Below are 25,022 nucleotides of genomic sequence, written 5' to 3'. Positions count from 1 at the left end.
AAGACTAATTAGCCTATGCTACTGGGAAAACTGGTTTTCCAACAAGTTGTTCACACATTTTCAAAGTGAAACTGCAGGGGGGTTGTAAGATTGTGCTAATAAGGCAATTTGAATAGTAAAAACAAGTTTATTCAAAATGTATAAAATTAAAAACATCAATTAAAATATTCCAACTATGTAAGTTAAGACTTAAATACGGCACAATAAATAATAAAACCAGCCAAGTCTTTTAGAATATTCTAGTAGCATTACATGCTCTCTATAGCGTTCAAAAAGTAGGGTGAATTCAGGTTGATTTGCAAAAAGTGTCCCAATCAACTTGAATGCACCCCTATAGTTTTTCCATACTGTTCAAAATTAATTATATTTGTAATATCAAGAGAAATAATTGACCATATTGATTGTCATAAACATGCATCCCTAATTAAATAATTATATTTGTTTAACTTAAGGTACTTAAGGAGTTCAACTGCATTACAAAATTATGAAAGGCACTGGTTTGACTTGCTCAACTTGCTGGACCGCACAGTCTACTGAGGAATTGAGGCACTAGAGGGCGATAGCTAACGTTATGCCATTAATACTACACTGACTGAATGACGCGGTTATTAGGAGGAAAGAGGCAGGCCGAATCAGGAGATGCTTTTGTGAGCCTCACTACAACGTTGACTTGACACACTTCAGAAACCACGTTTCTCTGAGTCAGACCTGACTCCACGGTCCCGCCGTGCATCAGAGAGCCCAGTCTGAAGGAGCTGAAAGGGTCGTTTTCACACTTAATAAAAGCAAAACAAAGCGTCTGGCTTTGTTTGACTAAAGGAAGCAATGTCAGCGTTGAAGAAACGGAGTTCAAATACATCCGCGGACCGGGATGAAGAGCAGGTGACGGAGAAGATGCTCTCCAGCAGAGGAGGGAATGGCAACATGAGCCGACCAGGAGACGGCACGCCTGAAAGCCCGACCGCAGATATCAGCGCTGCGGAGGGAGAAGAGACAGTCGAGCTTAAAAGAACTATTACTCTCGTCAACGGCGTGGCCATTATTGTAGGCACCATTATTGGCTCTGGTATCTTCGTGACTCCAACCGGAGTGGTGAAAGAAGCCGGTTCAGTCGGGTTGTCGCTGGTCGTGTGGTCTGTATGTGGCGTCTTCTCCACTATAGGCGCGCTGTGCTATGCCGAACTGGGGACCACCATCTCCAAATCAGGGGGTGACTACGCATACATCCTTGAAGTTTACGGCTCCCTACCTGCGTTTCTGAAACTGTGGATCGAGCTTCTCATCATAAGGCCGTCCTCGCAGTATATTGTCGCCTATGTTTTCGCCACATACCTCCTGAAGCCCATCTTTCCCTTCTGCCCTGTCCCCGAGTCAGGGGCAAAGCTGGTCGCCTGCCTATGTATCCGTAAGTAACCTGTTACCTACCTCGTTAGGTCACATAAAGATGTTTTACCCCTTTATGTCCTATATAAACAAAACCACAGAGGGCTTAAGTCAGCCTTTATTGTGAATATCCACCGTTTAATGTTTCTGACGTTAGAATTTACCTCCGCTGTCATTCCACGTGCCATTAACGCGCTTCCATCTTCTCAGCGTTCAAGTCTCCTCATTTACTCGCCGTCAAAATATTTATCTCAGGTCGGCCAAGTTATATATATATATTTTTTTTTACTACGTGTCTTTTTTATTAAAAATGTGTAATTCGAGTCAGAAACGCCATGTTTTGACACTGATACGGCGTGTGTAGCTTGTATGAGGAAATGAATAGTATGTTGAAAAGGTGCAGAAACATTTCATCATCTAGCCTAGTGGTGGAAGTGACACGCGCTGCTACATCACCGTGGCGGGCTTTATGCAAATTAATTGCATTGTTAGTATTAATTATACCAATTTAGCGATGCTTTAATATTAATTATATTTTGATTTCGAATGTATATTATATTTTGAGAAAATGCACATCACATTTCTTTTAGCAAGGAACTTAAAAAATGATCCGTAATGTAGTTTATTTGATGTTTTAAGTTATTAACCAATGCTAATAATGTAAAACATCTTACATTAATAACTTAATAATTACTCTGCTTATGTTTCAGAAACTCCACTTAAATATACCTGTTGGCCTGTATGCAATAACATAACCTGTCTAAACTAAGATTATTAATTGTAAATGATCCCACTACCAATTGTATTCCCATATAGATAGCACACGTACGTCTCCAAGATGTCTGTTAAAGAGCGTTTCATCTGGAAAGCATCTTATGTGTACAAACATCTTATAAACATCTTTAAAAAGTCAGTTTTACATACATTCTTTATCATAAACATCTTAAAGATGTTTTCTAAATGTCTATTTAACATTTGACAGGAAACTTCTCATAGATGCTTTGCAGATGAGCAAACACTGTAAAAGAAATACGTCTTCCAAATGAAAACACGCACATCAAATAGACGTCCCAGAGAAGTATGTGTGCTATTAGGGATAGCGTGCCATCAATTGTGGGTGTGACCAATAAGAGTTAATGAATGCAGCTCTGCAGTGCTACAATCACACATTCACAGATCTTTGACATTCATGCTCATGGCAATATGTTGAGGGTGTGATACACCATGGCAGCAACGCGAGCAATGAAGCCCTCCCGCAGGTTTAAACCAGTCAGGATTAGCAGAATTAGCTCAAGCCCTAATTACCAATTGGCCAACAAATTAAAACCCATATTTCTCTCTTTCTTTCCCTGTATTTTTCTTTCTCACTCTCCTCCTCCTTTCTCATTTAAGCCAGATGAATGCTTGATTGGTGTACAGGAATGCGTATTCTTTGTGATTGTGTGGGAGTGAATTAAGACAGCACCCACTATCCGCTGTAATCTCGCCCTGCTAGTCTAATCCTTCTATAAGAACCCACATGACAAGACAGAAAGGGAGGTAAAGACGACTATGACCATACGACAAGTTATGGGATTTACACATTTGATATAAACACTGAATGTTAAGCTCCAGTGCCCAGTTTTATGGTCTGGTTCCTCATAGACAGTATTTGTGTCTGCTGGCGTAGCAGCTGGCCATTGTTCCCCTGACCCAATTTCTCATGTGTTTTGAGGTTATGATTGAAAAAGGGCCTTCGGGATTGGTTCGTGGCATTAATCTATGCTGCGTAAGTGTGTATCCATGTGAGACGCCCCTAGAGCCAGACCATGATCTTGCCATAAGGGATTTCAGGGAGGAACCTGTCTCATGATCCTAGAACGAGAACTGCAATGCCCGACATTAATCCAACAGTGTGTGCATGTGTTCTTGCTTGAGGGGCCCAGTTTCTACTATCCTACCCAATACAGACCCCCTTTTGTACATTATGGGCACACAAAGGCTTTTGGGTTTCCCCTCTCTGTTTGGTGCCTAGACCAATTTACAGCTAATGCTGCTTTGAAGTATTCGTTAGTTAATCACATTTAATAGGGAGCTTGAGGCTGATGTGATTGGGGCTCATGATTTTTATTATTCCTTCAAAATCTGTTTACCAGTATTTGGTCGGTGAACTTTTGTGTTTCAAGCAGCCTGTGGCACATATACCTGCTCAATTTATTTTTTTATACATCCATTTGTCTTTCAAACCACTTACCTTGTTCAACTCATCCGGTCCGTAGGCAGGGTAGCACAGAAAGGCCTCATGGTTCATCCAGGACTCAAACTGGGAACCTACTTGCTGTGAGGCAATGGTGCTGCTACCCATTGAGCCACCATGCCACCAATATTCATACAGTTATAATCATACAGTCATACAATATAATTGTATGTATTTTTGTACATTTTGTACAAATATTATGACTATGGTATATTTATTTATTGAACAAAACAATATGACAAAATAATTTCAAAATAATGTTTTTAATTCATACAGCCCTACACAAAAGCATAGCAATCCTGTGGGAAAAAAATCAGAAAAATTGCAATTAAATGTGTTTTCCTAAATCGTTACCCACACGGCTATCAGCCCAGACAAATTCAATCAGTCTTATTAAAAATTATGTCACATAGTCGTCCAGTCAATAGGCTTTCTGTTAAAGGGTTTCCATCCGTGATTAAAGTAATCCATACAGCTCCAGGGGGTGAATAAGGCCTTTTGAAGCGATGCGTTTTTGTAAGAAAAATATAAATTTTTACAACTTTATAAACTATAGGCCTAATCAATATATTGGGCAACAAACTCAAACTCCTCCATCATTTCTCTTAAAAAAATTCTAATTTTAGACTTCTAATTTGTGACCAGTGTTTTGTTTTGCTCTATCCTCTGCGCTTCCGCGTTCATCAGTACGTCACGCGTCGGGTCAGAGTTCACTCTTCCGCCAGAACTAGACTTGCGTACGGCTATTATCAGAAGCCAATGATTATAGTTTATACAGTTAAAAATATGGATATCTTTCTTACAAAAACACAACGCTTTGCTTCAGAAGGCCTTTATTATCCCCCTGGTGCCATATGGATGAGTTTTATGATGGATGGATGCGCTTTTTTGGCTCTATTCACTCCCATTATAAAGCTTGGAAGAGCCAGGATATTTTTTAATATAACTCTGATTGTGTTTGGCTGAAAGAAGAAAGTGATATACACCTAGGATGGCTTGAGGGTCAGTCAATTATGGGATACTTTTCATTTTTGGGTGAACTAACCCTTTAATCACTTTGAAACAGAATTAACCAAACAAAAATTAAAGTAAGTGGATGGAACAAGTACGGCCGAGACATTTGAGTATGATTCAGGTAATCGTTTGCAGATCCACCCTGTAATACAATTAGAACCCATTAGGCAGATTAATGTGTCCTGGAGAATATGATATTTCATTTGAACTTTACATTTGGTGCTGACATTTTCAAGATCGGACAGATATTTGACCGCACTTTATTTGATGTCTGATAATAAGTAAGTTCAAATTTGGCAGCCATGCTATTTCATGACACACTAGCGAGCGTGCTGCCACGTGTAACTAAACGTAAACAGCGCTTAGTGAGCGACGCCTCCTGAGTTCAAGCATGGCTGACAAATTCCCTCCTAATTAGTTTACCAAGTATTTAGGTTAACTTTCTCTGAACCTGTGTTGTGAAAGACTAAAAATAAGTGCCTGTGGTTCTTTTTTTGCCCCCTTCTCTCCCCATAGTGTTGTTGACTGCTATCAACTGCTACAGCGTGAAGGCCGCCACAAGGGTCCAAGATGCTTTTGCCGCTGCTAAGCTACTCGCCCTGGCCCTCATCATCATTATTGGCTTTGTGCAGATTGGCAAAGGTGGGTAACACGCACAAACACACCTAAATGTCCACCAGCAATCAGTCAGGTAACAAGTGCTGAAGAATGTAATGGAAAACAGCCAAATAGCTGTTATTTTGGCTAATAATGGTGTTTCAATAATATAAATTAAAGAAAATACATATATGTGTATATAAGTGTGTGTGTGTGTGTGTGTTATATATATATATATATATATAAAAATTAAATAAATTGGACCATGTCACACGGTAACCATATGAATCAAGGTTTGCATGATCTTAGTTTAGATTTGTTATGGATACAATATACAGTTCCAACAATTTTCATTACAATGTTGCTTTTGCGCTTTGCTTAGCTGGGTTAAAAGTATTTGCAAGTTACACCAAGTTTGACACCATGTTCAGTTCAACATCAAAAGAGATTTTCCATGAAAACGGTACAAATTGGTGTCCCATTACTTTTTAAAATCAATTAATTTAATAAACCAAATAATGAATATATTATTAATAAATATATTATTAATAATATATTATTATTAATTAATAATAAATCAAATAAACACAGCATGTATTTTTAAACACAAAAATCCTACCTCAGAGGTTCTGGACTTCTTGACTGTATCCAACAATTAAAATCATGCAAAATAAGTAAATAATCTAATCTCAAATTTGACATAGATTTAGTGTTATATTGCTTTAGCCATTTAACCCTTTTACAAAATATATGATGAAACCATTATTTTACTATAATTTACATTAAATATAAATATATCCCTAAAAACAAACATTTGATCCCAAACTATCTAGGATTTTGTCATTTTTTAATCTAATAATTATATTGTATTTACAATTTTGTTTATGTTTTAATTTAATTTCAACAGTCAACAGTCAACAGTCTTGGTTCAGCAATCTCGACACATGCCTCAGGCACTGATACGTCAGCACTCCATCACTTTTAGGGCTTTCTGTTGCCTGGACTCAGATTCAGAGAATTGGACTCAGAAGTGGACTGAATTGTAGACCAGCTGAATGTGGAGCCAGAACAGCAGCTCTGATTGTTTGCCATTGAGACACTAAAGCACTGACAGTAATAGTCTAGAGAAATAGTGTGCAAACAAAAAGAAAGATTTGTAGTACTAGCTGGCAGACCTTTCCCCCTGCCTTGACATGAACTACAGTAGTTTCTGTTGAAATGGACCACAGTAACCAAATGGAATCAACATCAGTGGTTTCACAGAGAATAACTTTTACATTTATACATTTAGCAGATGCATTTTTGGGTGCGCTGTTCCTTTATGTAACTTTTTTGGTTCGGTTTCTCATTAGCTTACTGGTTTAAGCTCACAAATTCAGAAAGGAACAAGAGGATTTCACAGTCTGAGATGGAGATTAAGAAAGGTCCATTCACTTGCTACATGCCCGTGTCTGCTGCACAAACAAAGGCCTGAAGCTGGTATCACTCAGTCAGTTGTGAGTCAGCGAGACAGGACAGGTTAATTCGAATGGATTATTAGATTATTAGATCTTTTATCTCCCCTCCACCTACTCTCGCTGCCCACAGCAGTGGACATGTATTGACAGACAGCAAGATGGTTATTGAAAGATGGGAAGGAGACGCTGTGCTGCTTGTTAATCACTGAATCCGGTAGTATGGGAGCCAGAACTGTTTTAATTGGCCTGTCACACCCAAATTTTGGCAAGACTGCCAGAGTTTGGCCTTGCCTTTGGGTGTGGGTTTCTTTGATTGGTTAAGCCTTTGAGTGCATCTTTTAGTTGTTGAGGTTGCCACATGCATGATAGAGATAGAGTCAATTTCGAGTACTGAGAGGTCTCAAAAACAAGTGCTCAGGGGCGGGGCCAGTCTGGACAGCATGCTGTCTAACGCTAACCAATCACACGGTTTCTTTTTTTCAGATTGGTTATTGTGGCAAAATACCGCAATAACCAAGCAGAATTTTCTTTTTCAAATATTTAAATAAAATATATTTTTTTAATATGCTGATTTGGTGCCCAAGAAACATTTGTTATTGTTCTCATTGTTGAAAACAGTTGTGATGCTTAATATTTTTGTTCACTGATGAATAAAAAAAGCATTTATTTGAAAATAAAATGTTTGTAAAAAATCACTTTAGACGAATTTAATGCATCCTTGCTGAATAATGTATTCATTTATTTATTTTATTTTTTAAATAAAGAAAGTTTCACAGTTAAGCAATTCAAGAATGCACGGTGACAATCTTAAAAATACTGAACAAATATAAATAAAATCTCGTTAAGCGTTGCGACATGCTCAATGAAATAGTTGGTGAATGAGATGAGATGTTAAATTAAAATGGAAATGTTATTTTAGCAGATATGTGCATGTATTTTGATGTTTAGAATGTGATATTCATTTAGGGTCTAATGTGAATTGCATATTTAGCGTAGGTTGTGCATTATTTTGTTGCCTTTTTTTGTATAAATAGTGAGTATTATTTTCACACTGAAAAAGTACACTTCAAATACCCAGAAACTGCACTTAATAAACTGAAAAACATTTTCAAAAACCTGAAATGTTGGACATTTTATGAACTCAACTGTTGCAGCTTTTCTTACGCAGCTGAGGAGATTCTGATGATGGATGAGTGCACAGTGTATAGTATAGTATGCCATTTGAGACACAACTTATTTAAGTTAGTTGTGAGATGAGTTGATTCCACCCATATGCCTATGCAAAATGTTTCAAATCAGTCATGTGTAGCTTTCATTTTTAGTTAGAATGCATTAGATGATTGTGCATGTTGCCTGAAGACAGTGAGGCAGCTGGCTAGCTATTGGGTGTATTTGTGGGCTAGCTAGATAAGCAAATGCAAAATGATTGTGAGAACAGCGAGGCCAGAGAATGATGCCTGTGAATTTTATCCATAGATAGACACACCCTCCCTGTCCTGAGAGAGTAATATTTTATAACATATGCAGGTAGAAATGTCCTAAGATATCTGTATGGCTAAAATGACAAGACAAGTGTCCTATTTGATTTTTTATGAAGTCTTGCTGTTGAAAGAGCTGATTAATTCACAGTGTCTTCCTCTGTGACATTTCATCTGTCTGTGTCAGTTTCTGTGCACAAAGTGGCTTCTGTTTGACTGCTTGATAGACTTATCTCACTTAGAAGACCAGAAAAGGTCTCAGTGTGTATCTTAGTGCTTGTGTTTGTTTTGAGAAAAGCACTAGTGCTTAATACCACTTCGTTATCACACCAAACCACCCAGCCGTTGGTAAAAGGAAGCATACAACAGGAGACCTTATGGTTTATCAACCATGGTGATCTCTTCAGGGACTTGAGCTCTGCCCACACTGAGACAGTGGGACTCCGCCCACTCCCCAGACTCCACTCGCTAATTAACATAATCATTGGTGGGAAGTTTTCAGCTTTGGTCTTTTTGCCACTGTATTAATCATTTTAGTTGAGAGCTGAGTAATGATGGGTAAAAAGGAGGGAACAGGAAATGATGCAAGCTGTACTCAATCTGAGCATCGTGGCTCACGCTAAAATAGACTTGCCATTGTGTTTATAATTTGTTTTTTGTTTTTTTGGATTTGTTCATTTGTTTTCAGTCACCGTACACTAAAGTCTAAAGTCATGCTGGGTTAAAACAACCCAATTTGGGTTATTTGGCAACCCAGCGCTTGGTCAAAATTGGACAAACACAGTTTTTGGTTGTTTTTTACCCAGCTGGTTGGGTTAAATGTTGAGTCAACATGCTGGGTTGTTTTATTAAACTCAACTATTGATTAAAAATAACTATATTGCTGGCTTAAAATGAACCCAACATACTTTGAAAATTAAAATCACACACAGACTTACTATAGTAACAACACAGGCAACAGTAATAATCAAAAGCTGAACATTTATTAATAAGCAAGAACACCCAGGAATGCACAAACGTATAGTCAAGAGTTAAAACAACATGTACATGTGTATGAGTAAAAAAGTGCAGAAAAGAATGTCAACTCAACAATTATACAGCTTATACAGTTCAACGAAATTGCTTTTTAAAAGTTAAATATTTAATAACTTGCGTTTGAAAACAAATTTGACCATATTTTGCTTATTTATCTCATGCCAATGAACAGACTAAAAGCACTATGGCCAAAACTCGCTGCTGCCAGTTTTCAAAGTTCTCTTTCCTCTCCGCTTCAATTAGTTTTCCTCTATTTTCCTCATATATTCCTGTCGTAAGAAACGTTTAATTTACTGAAGTAATGCACCAATTCAGCGGCGTTAAGATCTGCTTTCTCGTGACGAGGATGGAGAAGCCCACTCTCTGTGTAACCCATCAGATGGGTTGTTGTAGTAAAGACAGCACTGGGTTGTTGCGTCGGAGGGCTGTATTGTTTTAAATAACCCAACAAAATGACCCAACAGGCTCAACCCAGCGTCTTTTTAGAGTGTAGGACGCTCGACGCACTGAACCGGCTCACTTTCACACACTGAGCTGTTGCCTGTTAGAAAAGTGTGTGTTTGAGGTTGTGTGTTGTTTTTAGGAATTCTTCAGATTGCATCTATGCTATGTAAGCTGAGATCTGCTGTCGAAGCATTTCTCTTAGACAGAGATTGGGCTGTTCTGTGCTAGCATAGTTCTCTGAAGCTCAGGTCTGAGCCTGTAATACTCAAGTTTATACAAAGAGTTTATACAGGCTTTCAGTCTCGTTCTGCGCCTGATTGCCTCGGGCCTACAGTCTCACACACACACACACACACACACCTCGCCTGCCGCGTCATGTGACCTGGTGGCGTTGGCCTCCATCGATCACACTGATTCACATGAGCTCGCCTTGGGCAGCAATCGTTCTAACACCGCAAACATGCTCACAAAATTACTCTCACAATACATTGCCATAAGACAACACTTTACAATAAGTACTTAATTAATCTGGGTAATAATTTCTACATATACAATTATATTTGTATAGAAGTGTCTTATGTTCACTGATCAAAGATACAGTAAAAAAGAAAGAAAGAAATGTTATAAAATATTATAACAATGTAAAATGACTGTTTTCTATTTTAATATATTTTAAAATGTATTTTATTCCTGTGATGGTAAAGCTTCCTTTTTTTTCTGTGACATGATCTGCATGTGTCACATGATCAAAATCATTTGAATATGCTGATTTGTTGAAATGTTTTTATTTAATATTTTAGTAATAGTAATATTGTGGAAATTGTGATAAGTTTTTTCTGGATTTTCTGAAACACTTATTTGAATTAGAATTTTTTTTGTCACTTTTGATCAATTTTAATGTGCTTTTGCTGAATAAAAGAATTAACCTTACTGACCCCAGACTTTTGAACGGTAGTGTATACATAATATATACAGTATAAATCCCAGTTGCCATAGTTAACTATTAATTTACTATGGGGGAACAAAGAGAAATATTCTATTGATTGTCCATTTTTTTAGATTTAAGAAGGCTGTGCTTATCATGTGCTTTACTTTCTTGGCCTAAAGGTCGTTAAACCTTGAAAATATGCAAATTAGGACATTAAATCAGTTGATGCTATTGTGTTAAAGAGCTGCTCAGGAATGAAAGAAGAAATAACCACACACTCTCAAAGAAAAGAAAGAGCAAGCAAGCAAGAAAGTACAAGAGAGTCTCCTTGTGTAGCGATATTATATCTGGAGTACTCAAGTTGCAAGCCACTTTTTTATGATTTAGTCTCAGATTCTTCTGTTCTGCATATACATTTCTTCAAACCTGTGAAACTAGTTCTTTTCGGACCCCTGTTTCGTAACCATAAATTTAACCAATACGGCGTCTACTTTTAGGGAAGCCCTCGTCGTACGACCCACAGGCTTTGTAGAGATGGAATCACGTAGATGCTTGGTCTCCCCCGGCTTTCTCATGGAACAGATTGAGAGCGGGCCTCAGCCTGAAAAAACATTATGTTCATCTGTTGATCCAGAGGAAATTCACAGGCTTTGGGTGTTCAAGAATGTGCAAACCCTCCGTTTTCTCTCCGGTTCTTGTTTTCCCATCACTCTTGCGTTTCAGTTGTCATCTGCGACATTGACCCTCATCTGCCGACCTTCTGCCCACAACCAGCCTTGAGAATGTCAGCATGTTGATTTTGAAAATTCATCGTATTATGATAGCAGGAAACAGTCTTCAACTCTTTCCATGCAAGCTTGTTTGTTCCTCTCATGGGAAATATTTTGGGAGTTGTAGAGCACTCTCCAGATATTATGACTTGTTTGGGTTGTTATGTTACATAATGTTCCTGATAGTTTGCAACAGCACTGTAATCTCATGCTTCACGCTGATTGTTTCTGTTGCAGGTGATACTGCTGATCTTCTGCCTGAAAATTCATTCAAAGGAAGCAAAACAGACTTTGGCAACATCGGACTGGCTCTTTACAGTGGGCTGTTTGCTTATGGAGGATGGTAAGACCACAGAACTTCTCTATTTTTGGGTGAAACTTGGGTGAAAGCAGGAAGACTGACTTTTAACAAGCGAAATCACTAGTAAAATGTAATGCTACACCGTGTGATCCAAGATCAGAGTCTTGACTACAACAACGTAGAAGAAGGTATTTTGATGAACGCTTGGTTTCTTTTTTTCGGTCATGCTGAGTAGACCCGTCCACTGTGAAATCCAAAATCCTACATAGTTGTTTTGATAACTCCACTTTCCATGGAAATCAGCTGATCTTATACTTCACTCTGCATATTCAGCTGGCACAGGAAGAAGTTTTATAATATCCACAAAATTTTACACTTCCCCTTAATTAGAATTCAAAACTATTTGTCGGTCATTCTATAATTTCTCTGCATCCTCTTTCAAATTATTATAGTTTCTTTTTCTTTATAGTTTCTACGTCTTAATTTTTGGTCTTCAGCAGTTAAAATTGTAGGAGAGCATTTTTTTAATGTTTGCATTTACTTTTTACTTTTTTACCAGGAATTATTTGAATTTTGTCACAGAGGAGATGATCGATCCATACAGGTAAGTCAAAAATATATTTTTTCCTCTTTTTAGGGAGCAAACGTTTCAGTCCATTGGAAAGATCTTAAGATTAAGACAGCTTATACTGTATATAGGTACCTTCGTTCACTAAGTAAATTAATCACGTCAAACTGTTAATAGGCAATTTCTACAAAATTAGATGCTCAAAAAACAACTGAGTGCACATTAGGTCTTTAATTACATTTTTTTTTATTAAAAAGCATAGTGAAGTTTGTGAGAGTAGTGGGTTATGTTATGGTGTATGTGCTGGTGTTTTATAGAAATCTGCCTCTGGCTATCATCATCTCGCTTCCCATTGTGACCGTTGTCTATGTGCTGACCAACCTGGCCTATTTCACCACTCTCAGTCCGGAGCAAATGCTCTCATCTGAGGCTGTTGCTGTGGTGAGTGTCGCCACATAGACGCATTCTATTCCATATTTAGCCCAGTTACCTTTATTAACTCAATGTGTTTATTTATTAACTCAGATTCCTTTTTATTAATTTTTAATAAAGTTACATAATAATGATTAAGTTGTTTTTTGTTTGTTTTCAGGACTTTGGAAACTACCACCTAGGGCCAATGGCTTGGATAATCCCTGTGTTTGTGGGTCTGTCCTGCTTTGGCTCTGTAAATGGCTCTTTGTTTACTTCATCTAGGTAATGCACACATACACTTGTTATAAATATCCTTTGTTGAAAGAGGTCACATTAATCAGATCACTTTACTTTAACCATACAGATTAATCAAATAAACAACTTAGTGTTGTACTAAAGTCACCCTGCAGGCTTTTCCACTCAGGTTATGTTGAAACAGATCTGTTTGTAATGCTGGTTAGTATCAGACCTAATGGCCAAAATGGTCTCTTATGTATCTTTCTCTTTCCCTTCAGGCTGTTCTTTGTGGGCTCCCGAGAAGGTCATCTTCCCAGTTTGTTGTCGATGATCCACCCTGATCTGCTGACCCCTCTGCCTTCGCTTATATTTACTGTAGGTGTCCACAACCAAACACATCCCTCATCCTTCCCTATGACTTTCAAATTCTGTCCAGTTTCTTAGTGAATTATTCTATCTTTTTTTCAACGTATTTTAACTTTTGAATTTTGAACGTATTTGAATTTGTGAGTCAATCATTCTTTTAAATCAGTTCTTTTCTATAAATTGTTTTAACCGGTTCCAATTCTTGATAAAATTACTCAAGCCAGTTCTTTTCTTTGAATTTGATTTAACCCATTCTAATTTGTGAGTGAATCATTCTTTTTAGCTTGTACTTTTCAACCGGTACTTTTCAACTTTGTAACCGGTTCCAATTTTGAGCAAAACGGTCTTTTGAGTCACTTAATTTTTTTATTTTTCTTCAATGAATTGGTTTAAGTGGTACCAATTTTTGGACAAATTTATCTTTTGAATTGATTATCCGGTTCCCATTTTTGAGCAAATAAATCTTTTGAATCAGTTCTTTTTGATGAATCATTTTAACTAATTTTTGAGCAAATCATTCATCGGTGTATGACATCAAAGTACCACGAGAGCGATTAGAGAGCAGACGTCTCTGTATGCTTTCGATTCGCTCTTGCGGTACTTTGATGTCATACACCGATATGTCTGTGCAGCACTGCTTCAAGTCAAACACCTAGTTTTTTTGAGAATCTGCTTAATTTTTAAGTGACTCATTTGAGTGATCATTCTTACGAGTCGATTCTTTTCAATGAACCGGTTTAACTAGTTCTAATTTTTGAGTGAATCAGTCTTTTGAGCGAGTTCTTTTTAGTGAATTGTTTGTACTGATTCACAAATCAGAATGAATTAGACTGCATTTTACTGTAAAGGTCAATTAACACACAAAGAAATGTTTGACCCACATAACGAACTTAAAGTAAAAGATTGCTGGATGCCAAATAATTGGCAAAATAGAAAGTTTTAACCACCTTTTCTTTACTTTCCCCCCACAGTGTATCATGACTCTCCTCTACGCTTTCTCCAATGACATATTCTCTGTCATCAACTTCTTCAGCTTCTTTAATTGGCTTTGCATTGCCATGGCGATCATTGGCATGATGTGGTTGCGCTACAAGAAACCTGAGTTGGAACGACCAATTAAGGTGAAAACAACTTTTGATTGGCTGAACATCTGTAAATGAACACAGATGGACTTTGTGAGGGGGAACAAGGTCATACTTTCAAATCCATGAGAAGTGACCTGCCATAATCTGTGTTCTCTGCCTAAATCCGGACACAGCCAGTAAGAGAACGGTAACACACAGGCCCTTTTGTGCGCCTCTCTCATTCATCCACATTCTGTCTCCGGTCATCTGCTGGACACAGGGGGATGTTCATCAAAGGAGGTTTGGAGGCACTGGAGTGAAAGAGGCCATTTGCTTATTGCTCATAATCTTTTTCTCGTTTTCGATCTCATTAGGGACAATCCATTGTCTGTTGGTATTTATTACTGCCTCCAATGTTATCTTTAGACACTTTACTGACTTCATTGATGGTTTTAACTATTGAAGTATCAAACATCTAGATGGTAAGAATCCTTATAATTCACTAGGAATAAGGAGTATTATAATATTTTCAAAGAAAATGACTACTATTTAAAAGATTGGGTTGGGTGAGATATTAATACTTTTAAAAATGACAAAAATGGTCTTTTGTGGCTGGACTACTTGAGTACTGCAGCACGAAAGCAATCCTGTTGAATGTGTTTTCAACTACATCTGGAAGTGGTCGAAAGTGGACAGGCTTAACTTTTTAGACCCCGTTTACACCTGTATTTAGCGTCATCCACTTGTGATCCGATTGACCAAAACGCATCTTAATACCAGGTATAAAACCAGATCAGTCCGGCTATCACAAAGAGCAAGAATCTACTCTGGGGAACTTTGTGATGTAGTTGTAAAGAGATAAAAGACAGGAGAAGGCTATAAAAAGATTTGCTTTGAACCTTGGAGCACTGTGAAGTTCATTGTATATAAATGGAGAAAACACAACACAACCCAAACATCAAGGATCAGGATGTGCTACCACACTGAGCAGCCAGAGAAGAATGGTGATTGTCAGAGAAAAGGGCAACATTAAGCTGTAAAATTCTGCAGTGTGTGTCTTTCATATGTGAAATAAATGTTCCATAATAAGCATACTTTATACTTTCCGACAGCACTTCAAATAGACTTTTGATCACATTTTCAAAGCTTTCCCACCTCTCTGTCCACTAGGTCAATATTCTGCTGCCACTTTCCTTCGTGCTGGCCTGCCTGTTCCTCATCGTGGTGTCCATTTGGAAAACCCCCGTGGAATGTGGTATAGGATTCGCAATTATCGCCACAGGAGTTCCCGTCTACTTCTTCGGCGTTTCGTGGCAGACCAAGCCAAAATGGCTCTTGCATATCATCTGTGAGTGCCTCTCCTCTTGTGTGCTTCATGACAATGAGAAAAAAGATGGTTCTAGACAGTTAAAATCTGCATTCTTGAAATCTGAAACACTATTAAGGTATTGAAGGCTAACATTGTTTTTAACTGACTTTGAGTGCCATTCTTACATCTGACAAAGTTAATGTTTAAATCAAACTTGTGACTACACTGCTTTTCATGACAAAATGAGATATTTACAATGCATTTAACCTCCATAATTTGACAGATTTAAAGTGTTAAAAGAATATTTGGCCATAAATAGTTTAGTGTTTGATTTGGCTTGTTTTTATCCAATGAGATTGGATTGGATTGTTAAAAGTGGGCTGTTATATTGCTATGCAATAGCAATAAATAAATAGAATGCACTAATGAATCAAATACAAAAATAAAGTTAGTAAATGAGACAATTAATTACATGCTATTTTAGATCTCTCTCTATATAAAAGTTAAGGGTCTGTAAGATTTTTTTTAATGTTTTTAAAATAAGTCCCCGAACGTCTACAGTCGATGTTAGTTTCTCTGGGTCTCGTCTACAATCGACGTCCCCAAACGTCTATAGTCGATGTTAGTTTCTCTGGGTCTCGTCTACAATCGATGTCTTTGAACGTCTACAATCGACGTTAGTTTCTTATAATATTTATACTCTAGCGCGTCTCCTCATCGACGCCGACTGAGTCCCCTAACTCTAACTTGATGCGCAGCAATAATAAGCAGACAGACTTCAGCAAATGTCCTTTAAATGCTTTAATCAGTTCCCGAGCATTTCTCAGAGAATCTCACCCAAGAAGAAGAATACATCAGGTTTTTTAGGATAAAGACAGACACAACAATAAGATCAACGTGACTAACTCATGTCACCTTCTTTCAATATGATTGGTTCAATTTGTAAAAACAAGGCCTCTTTCACCCTCTGTTACTGGAATGAGCAAAATTATCTCGAATCATCAGGAAAGAAATAAAGAAAAGGGTTAAGTGTTCAGTTGATTACTCAATATGTCATGAGACAATTCTAGACAGTATATTTTTTATATTGTCATGGTCAGCGCTTCAGAATTTTCCATGGACACAATATTCAGAGAACATTTTGGTACATTTTGTTCAAATGTTAGAGTGTTAAGCCTAAAAGGGAAGTAAGGTTTAGATGTTAGAATCAGGGTTAGTTTGAAAGATAGTTTACTATCTTATCTATTAAAAATCCATCACAGCACACATAAAGAAGGTGTCTCGGCTAGTAGGCATGTGAGGATGTTGGAGGTGGAGATTTATAGCCTTTTCTCACAGCACTTGATATAAACGTATCAATTTGATAATCCAGAAAGGTTCAAACAACAATCACCAGTGACAACTGGAGATTCACCCGTTGTAAAATGCAAAAGACTTCAGACTTCAGAGTGGCTTCAGAAAAAAAAGAGACTGCAACCGGACCCATGCGAAAACAAGGATAAAATCGGAAGGGCATTAAATGTAGTCACACAATGCTGATGTTGTCAACATTAACAATTTGAGAACAAAATATAATTTGCACGGTTTGACGTGATATGATAAGCGATCATTAGATTTAATCAGCGCGATTTACTGCAATGCTTTTTTCCCCTTAGTTGGTCGAACAAAAGTGAATGTTACTTGTTCAGACGACATTTTCCGGTAAAAATTCTTATGTTGGTCATTCTTCCAAAACGTATAATCAGTGATTCTGAATGACAGTATCCACACCGGCGCGGCGACTGACAGCCTCACATTCTCCCCAAAACATTGGATTCATCCGCGCTGTGCCGTGCCGAGGCACAACCCACCTAAACTTGATAATTCCGCCAATAAATGCAATTGCAGATTTTGAACAGAGATGGCGACAAAGAGGAAAAACTACGGACTGCAGCTTTAAACGTCCAAAAAAACTGCAATATTGTGAAATATTATTACAATTTAAAGTAGCTGTTTCCTACAGTAATATATTTCAAAATATATTCAGCAGCATCATTACTCCAGTCTTCAGTCACATGATCCTTCAGAAATCATTCTAATATGTTGATTTGCTGCACAAGAAACATTTCGTTTTATCATCAATGTTGAAAACAGTTGTTCTGCTTAATGTTATTGTGAAAACCGTGATACCTTTTTCAGTATTCTTTGATAAATCAAAAGAACAGAATGTATTTACCGGTAAAAGAGAAACTTTTTGTAACATTATAAATGTCTTTGCTATCTTTTTTGATTAATAAATATATATAATGTTTATTTTTTCTGTCCAGTCTCTACCACGGCGACATTCCAGAAACTGATGGAAGTGGTTCCTCAGGAGTCCTGAAGACCAAGATGACAGATGACAGATGCCTCATATCCACCTTAGACTCCCTTACTGTATTCCTCGACTGCCTCGCCTCTCCTCGTGTGAGCCAGGAAAAACGTCTTATCCTGCTGCCACAGGCAACATCTATATTAATCACCACGTACGAAACCAGAATGTCACAGGAGCATTTCAATTGAGATGTAGATTTTGTCAGTCCTTTCACAATCAAATGTATCACTGTATACGTTTCACACTTTATGTTCAAGTTACAAGTTTTCAATCAGGATTTTATATGTATTTTTTCAACCATTGGCGATATGTGTCATATAACCACTGTGAGTGGTTTGCTTTGGTCATCCCTTTATTTTAGGGCCTCGTATGCGTGCAGTAGTATTATCATAAGCTTCCTGTATCGCATATGGCCAGCTTTTGTTTCAGAATGTACGCGAGGAAAAATGCGTACCGGAAATGCTTGTGGGGAGGCGCCATTGTCTCTCTCAGCAACCATGATTCCCACCTTACTATTACAAATATGTTTTATTATATCTACATTCATTTCCTTATCTGCAGCAGATTTGACCTGTTTGCTGTGCCTTTTTCTGCCGGTGTAGAAATGTATCATTTTTTGAGATCAACTTGAAATGACTTTATACTTCGACAGATTTATTTTTGATAGCTTAATGCATTTTTTTTTTAACTGCTACTAAGAATTTCAAGGAATCTCCGTTTGTTTTGTGTCATGGTCCTCTAAATTGGATGTATCCAATTCTTTATTATTATTATTATTATGTAAGGCATAGACATACAGTATTCCTAAATTCAGAACCAGAATACCTATAGCCTTTCTGCTTACCTCAGTGAATAGTACATTACAGTCATAGACCTGGATATGTATTTTTATGCCTAATTATGATTTTATGATGCACAAAATGTGAGGCGCTGTTTGTCTTATTTCTTTCAAGTACATTTTTAATATTTAGCATCTTTTTTCTGTGTCTGATCACATAAATACGTGAAGTACTTAACACTGGACCATCTATTTTATTTCATTCCCCTTGTATTTTGGCAATTATTTAAACCAAGCAAATTAGCTTGGTAGTTGCGAATTTTTTTTAAAGAAAATTGTCCATTATAATTATTTAAATAAGTTTGTTGCTTTTGTAATACGTATGGCCTGTTGGCTATTGTGTCTCTTTATTGTACCGTAAAGGTATTGTTAAAAATCCCGAAGAGATTTTAGTGCCTCATCAGTTTGTGGACTGATTTTGCTGTAAATGCAACATGCATCATTGTGTTTCAGTGTTAGGCAGCATTCGGATGCAGTGCTTTTGGATTATCCTAGTTTTGGTGAAATGGTTATTTGTTCCTATACTGGACCAAATTTGCTGTATGTGTGATTTTTTTTGTTTGGTAAAAGTGGTGAGAGAAAAACTTGGGGTGTTTTGGGTGATGCAGGGGATGATATTTTAGGACAAATGGAAGTTGTTCTCTGATTATGATTACGGAAGCATTTCCTAGGCTTCTGCTTAGAAGGACTTACAAGAACCGAGATGCTTTTCTTTAATGTCGTTATGATTTTAGCGGGTGATAATGAAGCTTTGTATTATTTAGAGATTTACAGCAGTATGACTAACACTCCAGCCAATAAGACCAATTTATCTAATTTAAATAGCTATGTAGAAATGTACTTATTTGTATTTATTTATTTGTAGGGTCATTAAGTTAGTGCTCTAATAATTTTACAGGGCATTTTCTATAAAAAATGCTAAAACTGGTTACTGATACTTTTTCCTTTTTTGTGAAACTGTAGATGTTTGTGTTTTTGTTGTAACTGCTGGCTTGGTTAGTTTCCGTTAGCGCCCATTAATATAAAAATAACTGAGGGGGTGTTTACACGACATTTTTTCACAAATTTTGTATGCGTTTTGGCCGTTCATTTACTCAAGGCGATAGTGTTATCGTCTCGGTGTAAACTACAAAAACGTGAGTTTGTGAAAACGACGTTCAGTCTATAGCTGAGTAGTTTTCTTTACAAAGAATTTTTAGTCGTTTCGCAGATCCATGTGAACAGACGATTGTCACTACATTTAATTACGTTTGTTCACAAGAGATTTGTTGGTATTTCATTTTTTTTACTTTAAATTGTAAAAAAAAATACATTTAATTAAAGAAAAACAATCTCAAAGATATGACTGATTCTTATTTGCATGTTTATGTTTCAGAATAAAAATGGTTCACTTAACCGTTTCTTTAAAAACTCCATATTTTTGCATTTACAAACTGGCATGAGTAATGAACCTTTAGACCACAAACATGAACAGCCATCTTTGTGTTACCCAGACAGGCAAACCCTTTTACCCGAGGGCAGACTCAGTCTTTCGTCACTTCACTTTGAAGCTCGTTTGAGAGAAGACTTTTTGTTTTCTTGTGTGATCTGTAAATTCCATGTTCAGCTGATCTCTGTTCAGTCAGTTACTCTGCTTGTAGTACCTGGACTCTGTTAATAGTTGTAAGTATTCTGTCCTGTCTTCTCTGTGATGTGAAATACAACTACGAAGAGATCCTATCGAGCAGTTCGTAATTCTTTTTTTTTTTCTTTTGATGCCATGGTGATACATCTACTGTACAAACATTTGTTTAGACATTTAACAATGCTCTGAAGTGATTTTTACTTTGCCACAGAAAAATGTTGAGTATTCAGAGAAATAAAACATGAATGCATTCAAAACATGAGTACTTGTGGTTTTTAGCAGATGTTCATTGATATAGCAGCACAAATATGATGATACTTAAGTTAATAAATTACTAAAGTTAATAATATAGGCTGATTCATAAAAACAACCTCTATACATTTATAATTAAAATACAATATTTAGAAATAAAATTGAAATATAATTATGTAGTAAAATTATAGGTAAATAATGTAAGCATCATTAACATATATATGCTAAATATACAAATATATTTTAATTTAAAAAAAAGTTTCATTATGCAGGCCACAGAGTCTGAATGGAAGTTGTTGGTGTTGCTATACGATATATTATTAAACTACTTTTGACTGGCTGCCTACAAGAATGAATTCTCTCAAGAAAACTTTCTCTTTCATGAATTCTTGTAGCTCGTGACTCCTAAAAATGGGCTCATGCAAGTTGGACTCCGAGAATCTGGCCCAAAAGCCATTTTTCTCCTAAGGGTATTGCGTAAAAGCTCTGGTCTCGCATCAGCTGCTGTGGCCTAAGGAAAGCTTTCGCGTCATGTGAGTTGCGTGGAAAAGATTAACCAATGTCATTTGACTTCCTCTTTTACTTGTTTTATCCTGGAATCTAGCTATCTTTTTTTTTTTTTTTTTTTTTTTTTTTTACAAATGAACCGCTTCAAAAGCATGAAGGGCACTAATTCAGCCATTTAAAGTACAGTAAATTATATCTGCACCAAGAGGCATTGAATGAATATTGAAAAACAAACTAAAACCGCTCGTACGAAAATCTCTTTGGTATAATATATATATAATCAATTTGTTGTGTTTAAACAAGAATGCCATATATTGGTTTACACATTTGCTGCGTGTGCTCGCTGATGGGTGTAGGAAGTCCTTATATGGACATGGTTTAGGCGCGTTTTCTGCAAATTACTAGCTGCGACCACTGAAGGTCGCTCATAACAAAATCGGAATTTCGGATTATATTGTCGGATTATACCGGATATATCATATAGCAACACCATAAACTTCCATTCAGACTCCGTGGTCGTGCATAATAATAAAAAGTAAGCTATTTTTTATCTACCAACGTTAAAACGAGGTAGAATAAATGTATGTGCGAACATTTCAGGCTAGTTGTGAACATTTTGTCTGAGAACCTTTTCTACGCACATTAATACGTAATAAATTGTACGAAATATCAGTGTGGCCCAGCTGGTCATTTGATTTTTTATTTTTTATTTTTGTACGGGTTTATAAAACTTTTCATTCATTACAACTTGATTGTGAATTGTTTTAACAAGTCAAGCACCCTAAAAGTGCCAATGCTAATGAAGAGACTATAGTTCACCCATAAATCATTTTTTGTCAGCATTTACTCGCCCTCATGTTGTTCCAAACCTGTATGAGTTTCTTTCTAATTTTGAACTCAAAAGAAGATATAGACAGTTGACAGCACCCATGACTTCTATATAGGCTTTTTTTTCCTACAATGGAAGTCAATAGCTACCGCCAACAATTTGATTACCAACATTCTTCAAAATATCTTCTTTTGTGTTCGACAGAAGAAAGAAACTCATACAGGTTTGGAACAACATGAGGTTGAGTAAATGCTGACAAAGTTTTCATTTTTGGGTGAACTATCCCTTTATGTTTCAAGGCACGGGGCTTGTCTATAAACAAATTTTTTGACAAAGCGTTTGTGTAATAACTTCGAGTAGTTTTAGACTGTTAAATGTAACATGTAGACACCGACTGACCTCCTTCTGACTGCAGGCCTCATCATGTGAAAGGACAGTGTGTCGTCTGTCAACAACAGCACCTCTTGTCGACTGACCGGTGTGATGCTTGATGTAGCGGTGTGTTATCTGCGTTGTGTTAGGCTTCGAGTAATACTCATGAACGCTGTAGTTCGTCTCTCAATTCTCTTTATTTGATCTGCAGTAACAGAACAGTATATGAGGACTTGTTCAGCACTTTAGAGCAGCGTGCGGCAGCAATGCACGACACACGCTATGATTTCTCATGCAGACTGGGGCATAAACTTTTACAAAACACATTTTCAGAACATACAACAATAATTCATGTACCTGCAGTAACAGAACAGTATATGAGGACTTGTTCAGCACTTTAGAGCAGCGTGCGGCAGCAATGCACGACACACTGTAATTAATAAAGGATAAAATTAATATAGAAATAAAAATAATAAATAAAACATATGTGTGTCCACTACAGCGGGGGTTAAAGTCACGATTATACAAGTATTACATATAAAACAATCAGTTACAAGAAATACGGCCTTGTTTAATCAGCACATAAACTTGCGTGACCTACCGCTATGATTTCTCATGCAGACTGGGAAGAAATAAAGTGCGTCACCCCCAGATCAGCATGGCGGACGGAAAGGAAGACCCAAAAATGGTCATGACAAGTGGAATCACAAATTATTCTTAAAGCACACTTGCTACATTCCCCCCTGCTGACTTCCGCTTGTACATGACAAAACAAAATAACACAATATGCTACCAAGTCACTCAAAACAAAACAGGTACATATAAGCACATAATAGAGGACCCTAAGAGAAACAAAATCATTTCATAGCACCAAGAGAAAATACTGTAAATCAAGTGACACACTAAACTCCAGTCATAAGACTATTCTTATCAGAAATAGTAATGTAAGAGGGTTGCAAAGCCTCGTAACACCCAAAGGAATAATATGCCTGTTACATATTACATACTTCTAGTGGTCATTTTAGTACAGCACTTTATACATTTCTATCTACTTTAGATTGTTCGCAAATTCCCTTCTTTCAAGGTACTACAAACACAGATACGTGAATTTTAATCACAGTATTTAATTATTCACATATATGATACCTCTATAAACAGGAGAAAAAAAAAAAAAAAAAAAAAAAATCTATAACCCAGACATAACCTTCTGGTGCATATTCTGGATCAGTCTAATGACTGGTTTAACCACTCTCCCACATCTGGTTTTGACAGTAAATGACCCGCCCTGAGTTGCAGGTACGCTGGAACACTCCAGTAAATGGTCAGTGGATACGGCAGTATCGACATCAGCCTCTGCCTGATTACTGCACCTATCAACATCAAGTTCACCTGTCAAAGATCTGCATGTCATTCGACCACTGAGGCTTGTAGAATTAGGTGCTGACAGGACAGTAGACCGTTCATCTGCAATCAACTGGACAGAATCAGACTCAGAACGAGCAACTTCGGAACCTGGGAGTTCCGATACCCACGCCACAGTTCTTTCTTCTGATTCATTGACAGGTAATCTCAACTCTGCATTTTCGCTCACAGACAGACTTGATCTGCTCGAGGCAACATTCATGGAAGAATCATCTTCTGACATTTCATTCTGAAGAGGTAGGAAGTTCACTGGCATGATGAGATTTCTATGAACAACTTTCTCAGTTCCCGTCTCACGATTTCTGATACGGAACGTGTGGACCTCATTGTTCATTTCTGTCACTATGTAGATGTGACTCTCCCATCTATCAGCGGTTTTCCTCTTGCCACGCTCACCCTTATTGGCCAGCAGCACTCTATCACCGATGTTCACTGGAGCACCTTTCTGCTTCTTGTTGTAGAGATTGGCTTGCCTCTGTTGTTGTTTTGAAGCTGAACATTGGGCCACTTTCATTGCTTGTGCAAGATCATCTCGGAAAGACTGCACATACTGGTTGTAATCAACCACCTGGTCATCAAGCAGCACAGAGTCAAACATCATATCGATTGGCAACCTAGGAGTTCTACCAAACATCAGCTGGAATGGCGGGAAATTGGTTGTCTCGTGTATTGTTGCATTATAGCAGAAAGTGAGAGACTTCAACATTTGAGGCCATCTGTGCTTTGCTTTAGGTGGTAAGGCACGGATCATGTTCCCCAATGTTCGATTGAACCTCTCGACACTCCCATTTCCCATTGGGTGGTATGGAGTCGTATGTGATTTACGAACACCAGCAAGCTGAAGCATCTCAGAAATCAGGCTACTTTCAAAACTTGCTCCCTGATCTGAATGAATTCGTTCAGGAAAGCCGTAGATGCAGAAGAAATTGTCCCATAGCTGCTTCGCAACTACTTTCGCTGATTGATTAGGACAAAGGTAAGCCTGAGCCAGCTTAGTGAAATGGTCAGTCAAGACTAATACATCCAGAGACTTATTGGACGAGTCTTCAGCTGACCAAAAATCCACACAAACCAGCTCAAGTGGTCTTGATGTTTTGACACTTTCCAGTGGAGCTCTGGCCTCAGGCTCTGGTGACTTGCTAACAACACATCTTTTGCAACATCTCACATACTCCTTTACATCTTTTTCCAACCCTTGCCAGTAGAACCGACATCTGGTTAGGT

At 37.4% G+C, this 25,022-nt stretch overlaps 2 protein-coding genes across 2 annotated transcripts in view; one reads left to right on the top strand and one right to left on the bottom strand.

Annotated features, from left to right (window-relative positions):
- Window positions 1-22,677, bottom strand: part of LOC308684549 (uncharacterized protein) — a 50,993-nt gene extending 28,316 nt beyond the window's left edge. The window contains exon 1 of the mRNA XM_081355806.1: window positions 22,404-22,677. Coding sequence (XP_081211932.1) covers window positions 22,404-22,429 — 26 coding nt within the window. The 5' untranslated portion in view covers window positions 22,430-22,677. The remainder of the gene's footprint in view (window positions 1-22,403) is intronic.
- slc7a5 (solute carrier family 7 member 5) lies at window positions 625-20,669 on the top strand. Its single transcript, XM_081355803.1, has 10 exons — window positions 625-1,405; window positions 5,150-5,275; window positions 11,580-11,685; window positions 12,203-12,247; window positions 12,529-12,652; window positions 12,804-12,907; window positions 13,141-13,237; window positions 14,200-14,349; window positions 15,463-15,640; window positions 17,908-20,669. Exons 1-10 carry the CDS (start codon window positions 826-828, stop codon window positions 17,961-17,963), a joined length of 1,566 nt encoding a protein of 521 aa, XP_081211929.1. The 5' UTR covers window positions 625-825; the 3' UTR covers window positions 17,964-20,669.
- Window positions 22,678-25,022: the final 2,345 nt, after the last annotated feature.

This window comes from Scardinius erythrophthalmus, assembly GCF_964197995.2.
Source record: "Scardinius erythrophthalmus genome assembly, chromosome: 24".
Lineage (NCBI taxonomy): Eukaryota > Metazoa > Chordata > Actinopteri > Cypriniformes > Leuciscidae > Scardinius > Scardinius erythrophthalmus.
The sequence above is the reverse complement of the archived record's forward strand: the minus strand, read 5'-3'. Positions and strand labels throughout refer to the sequence as shown.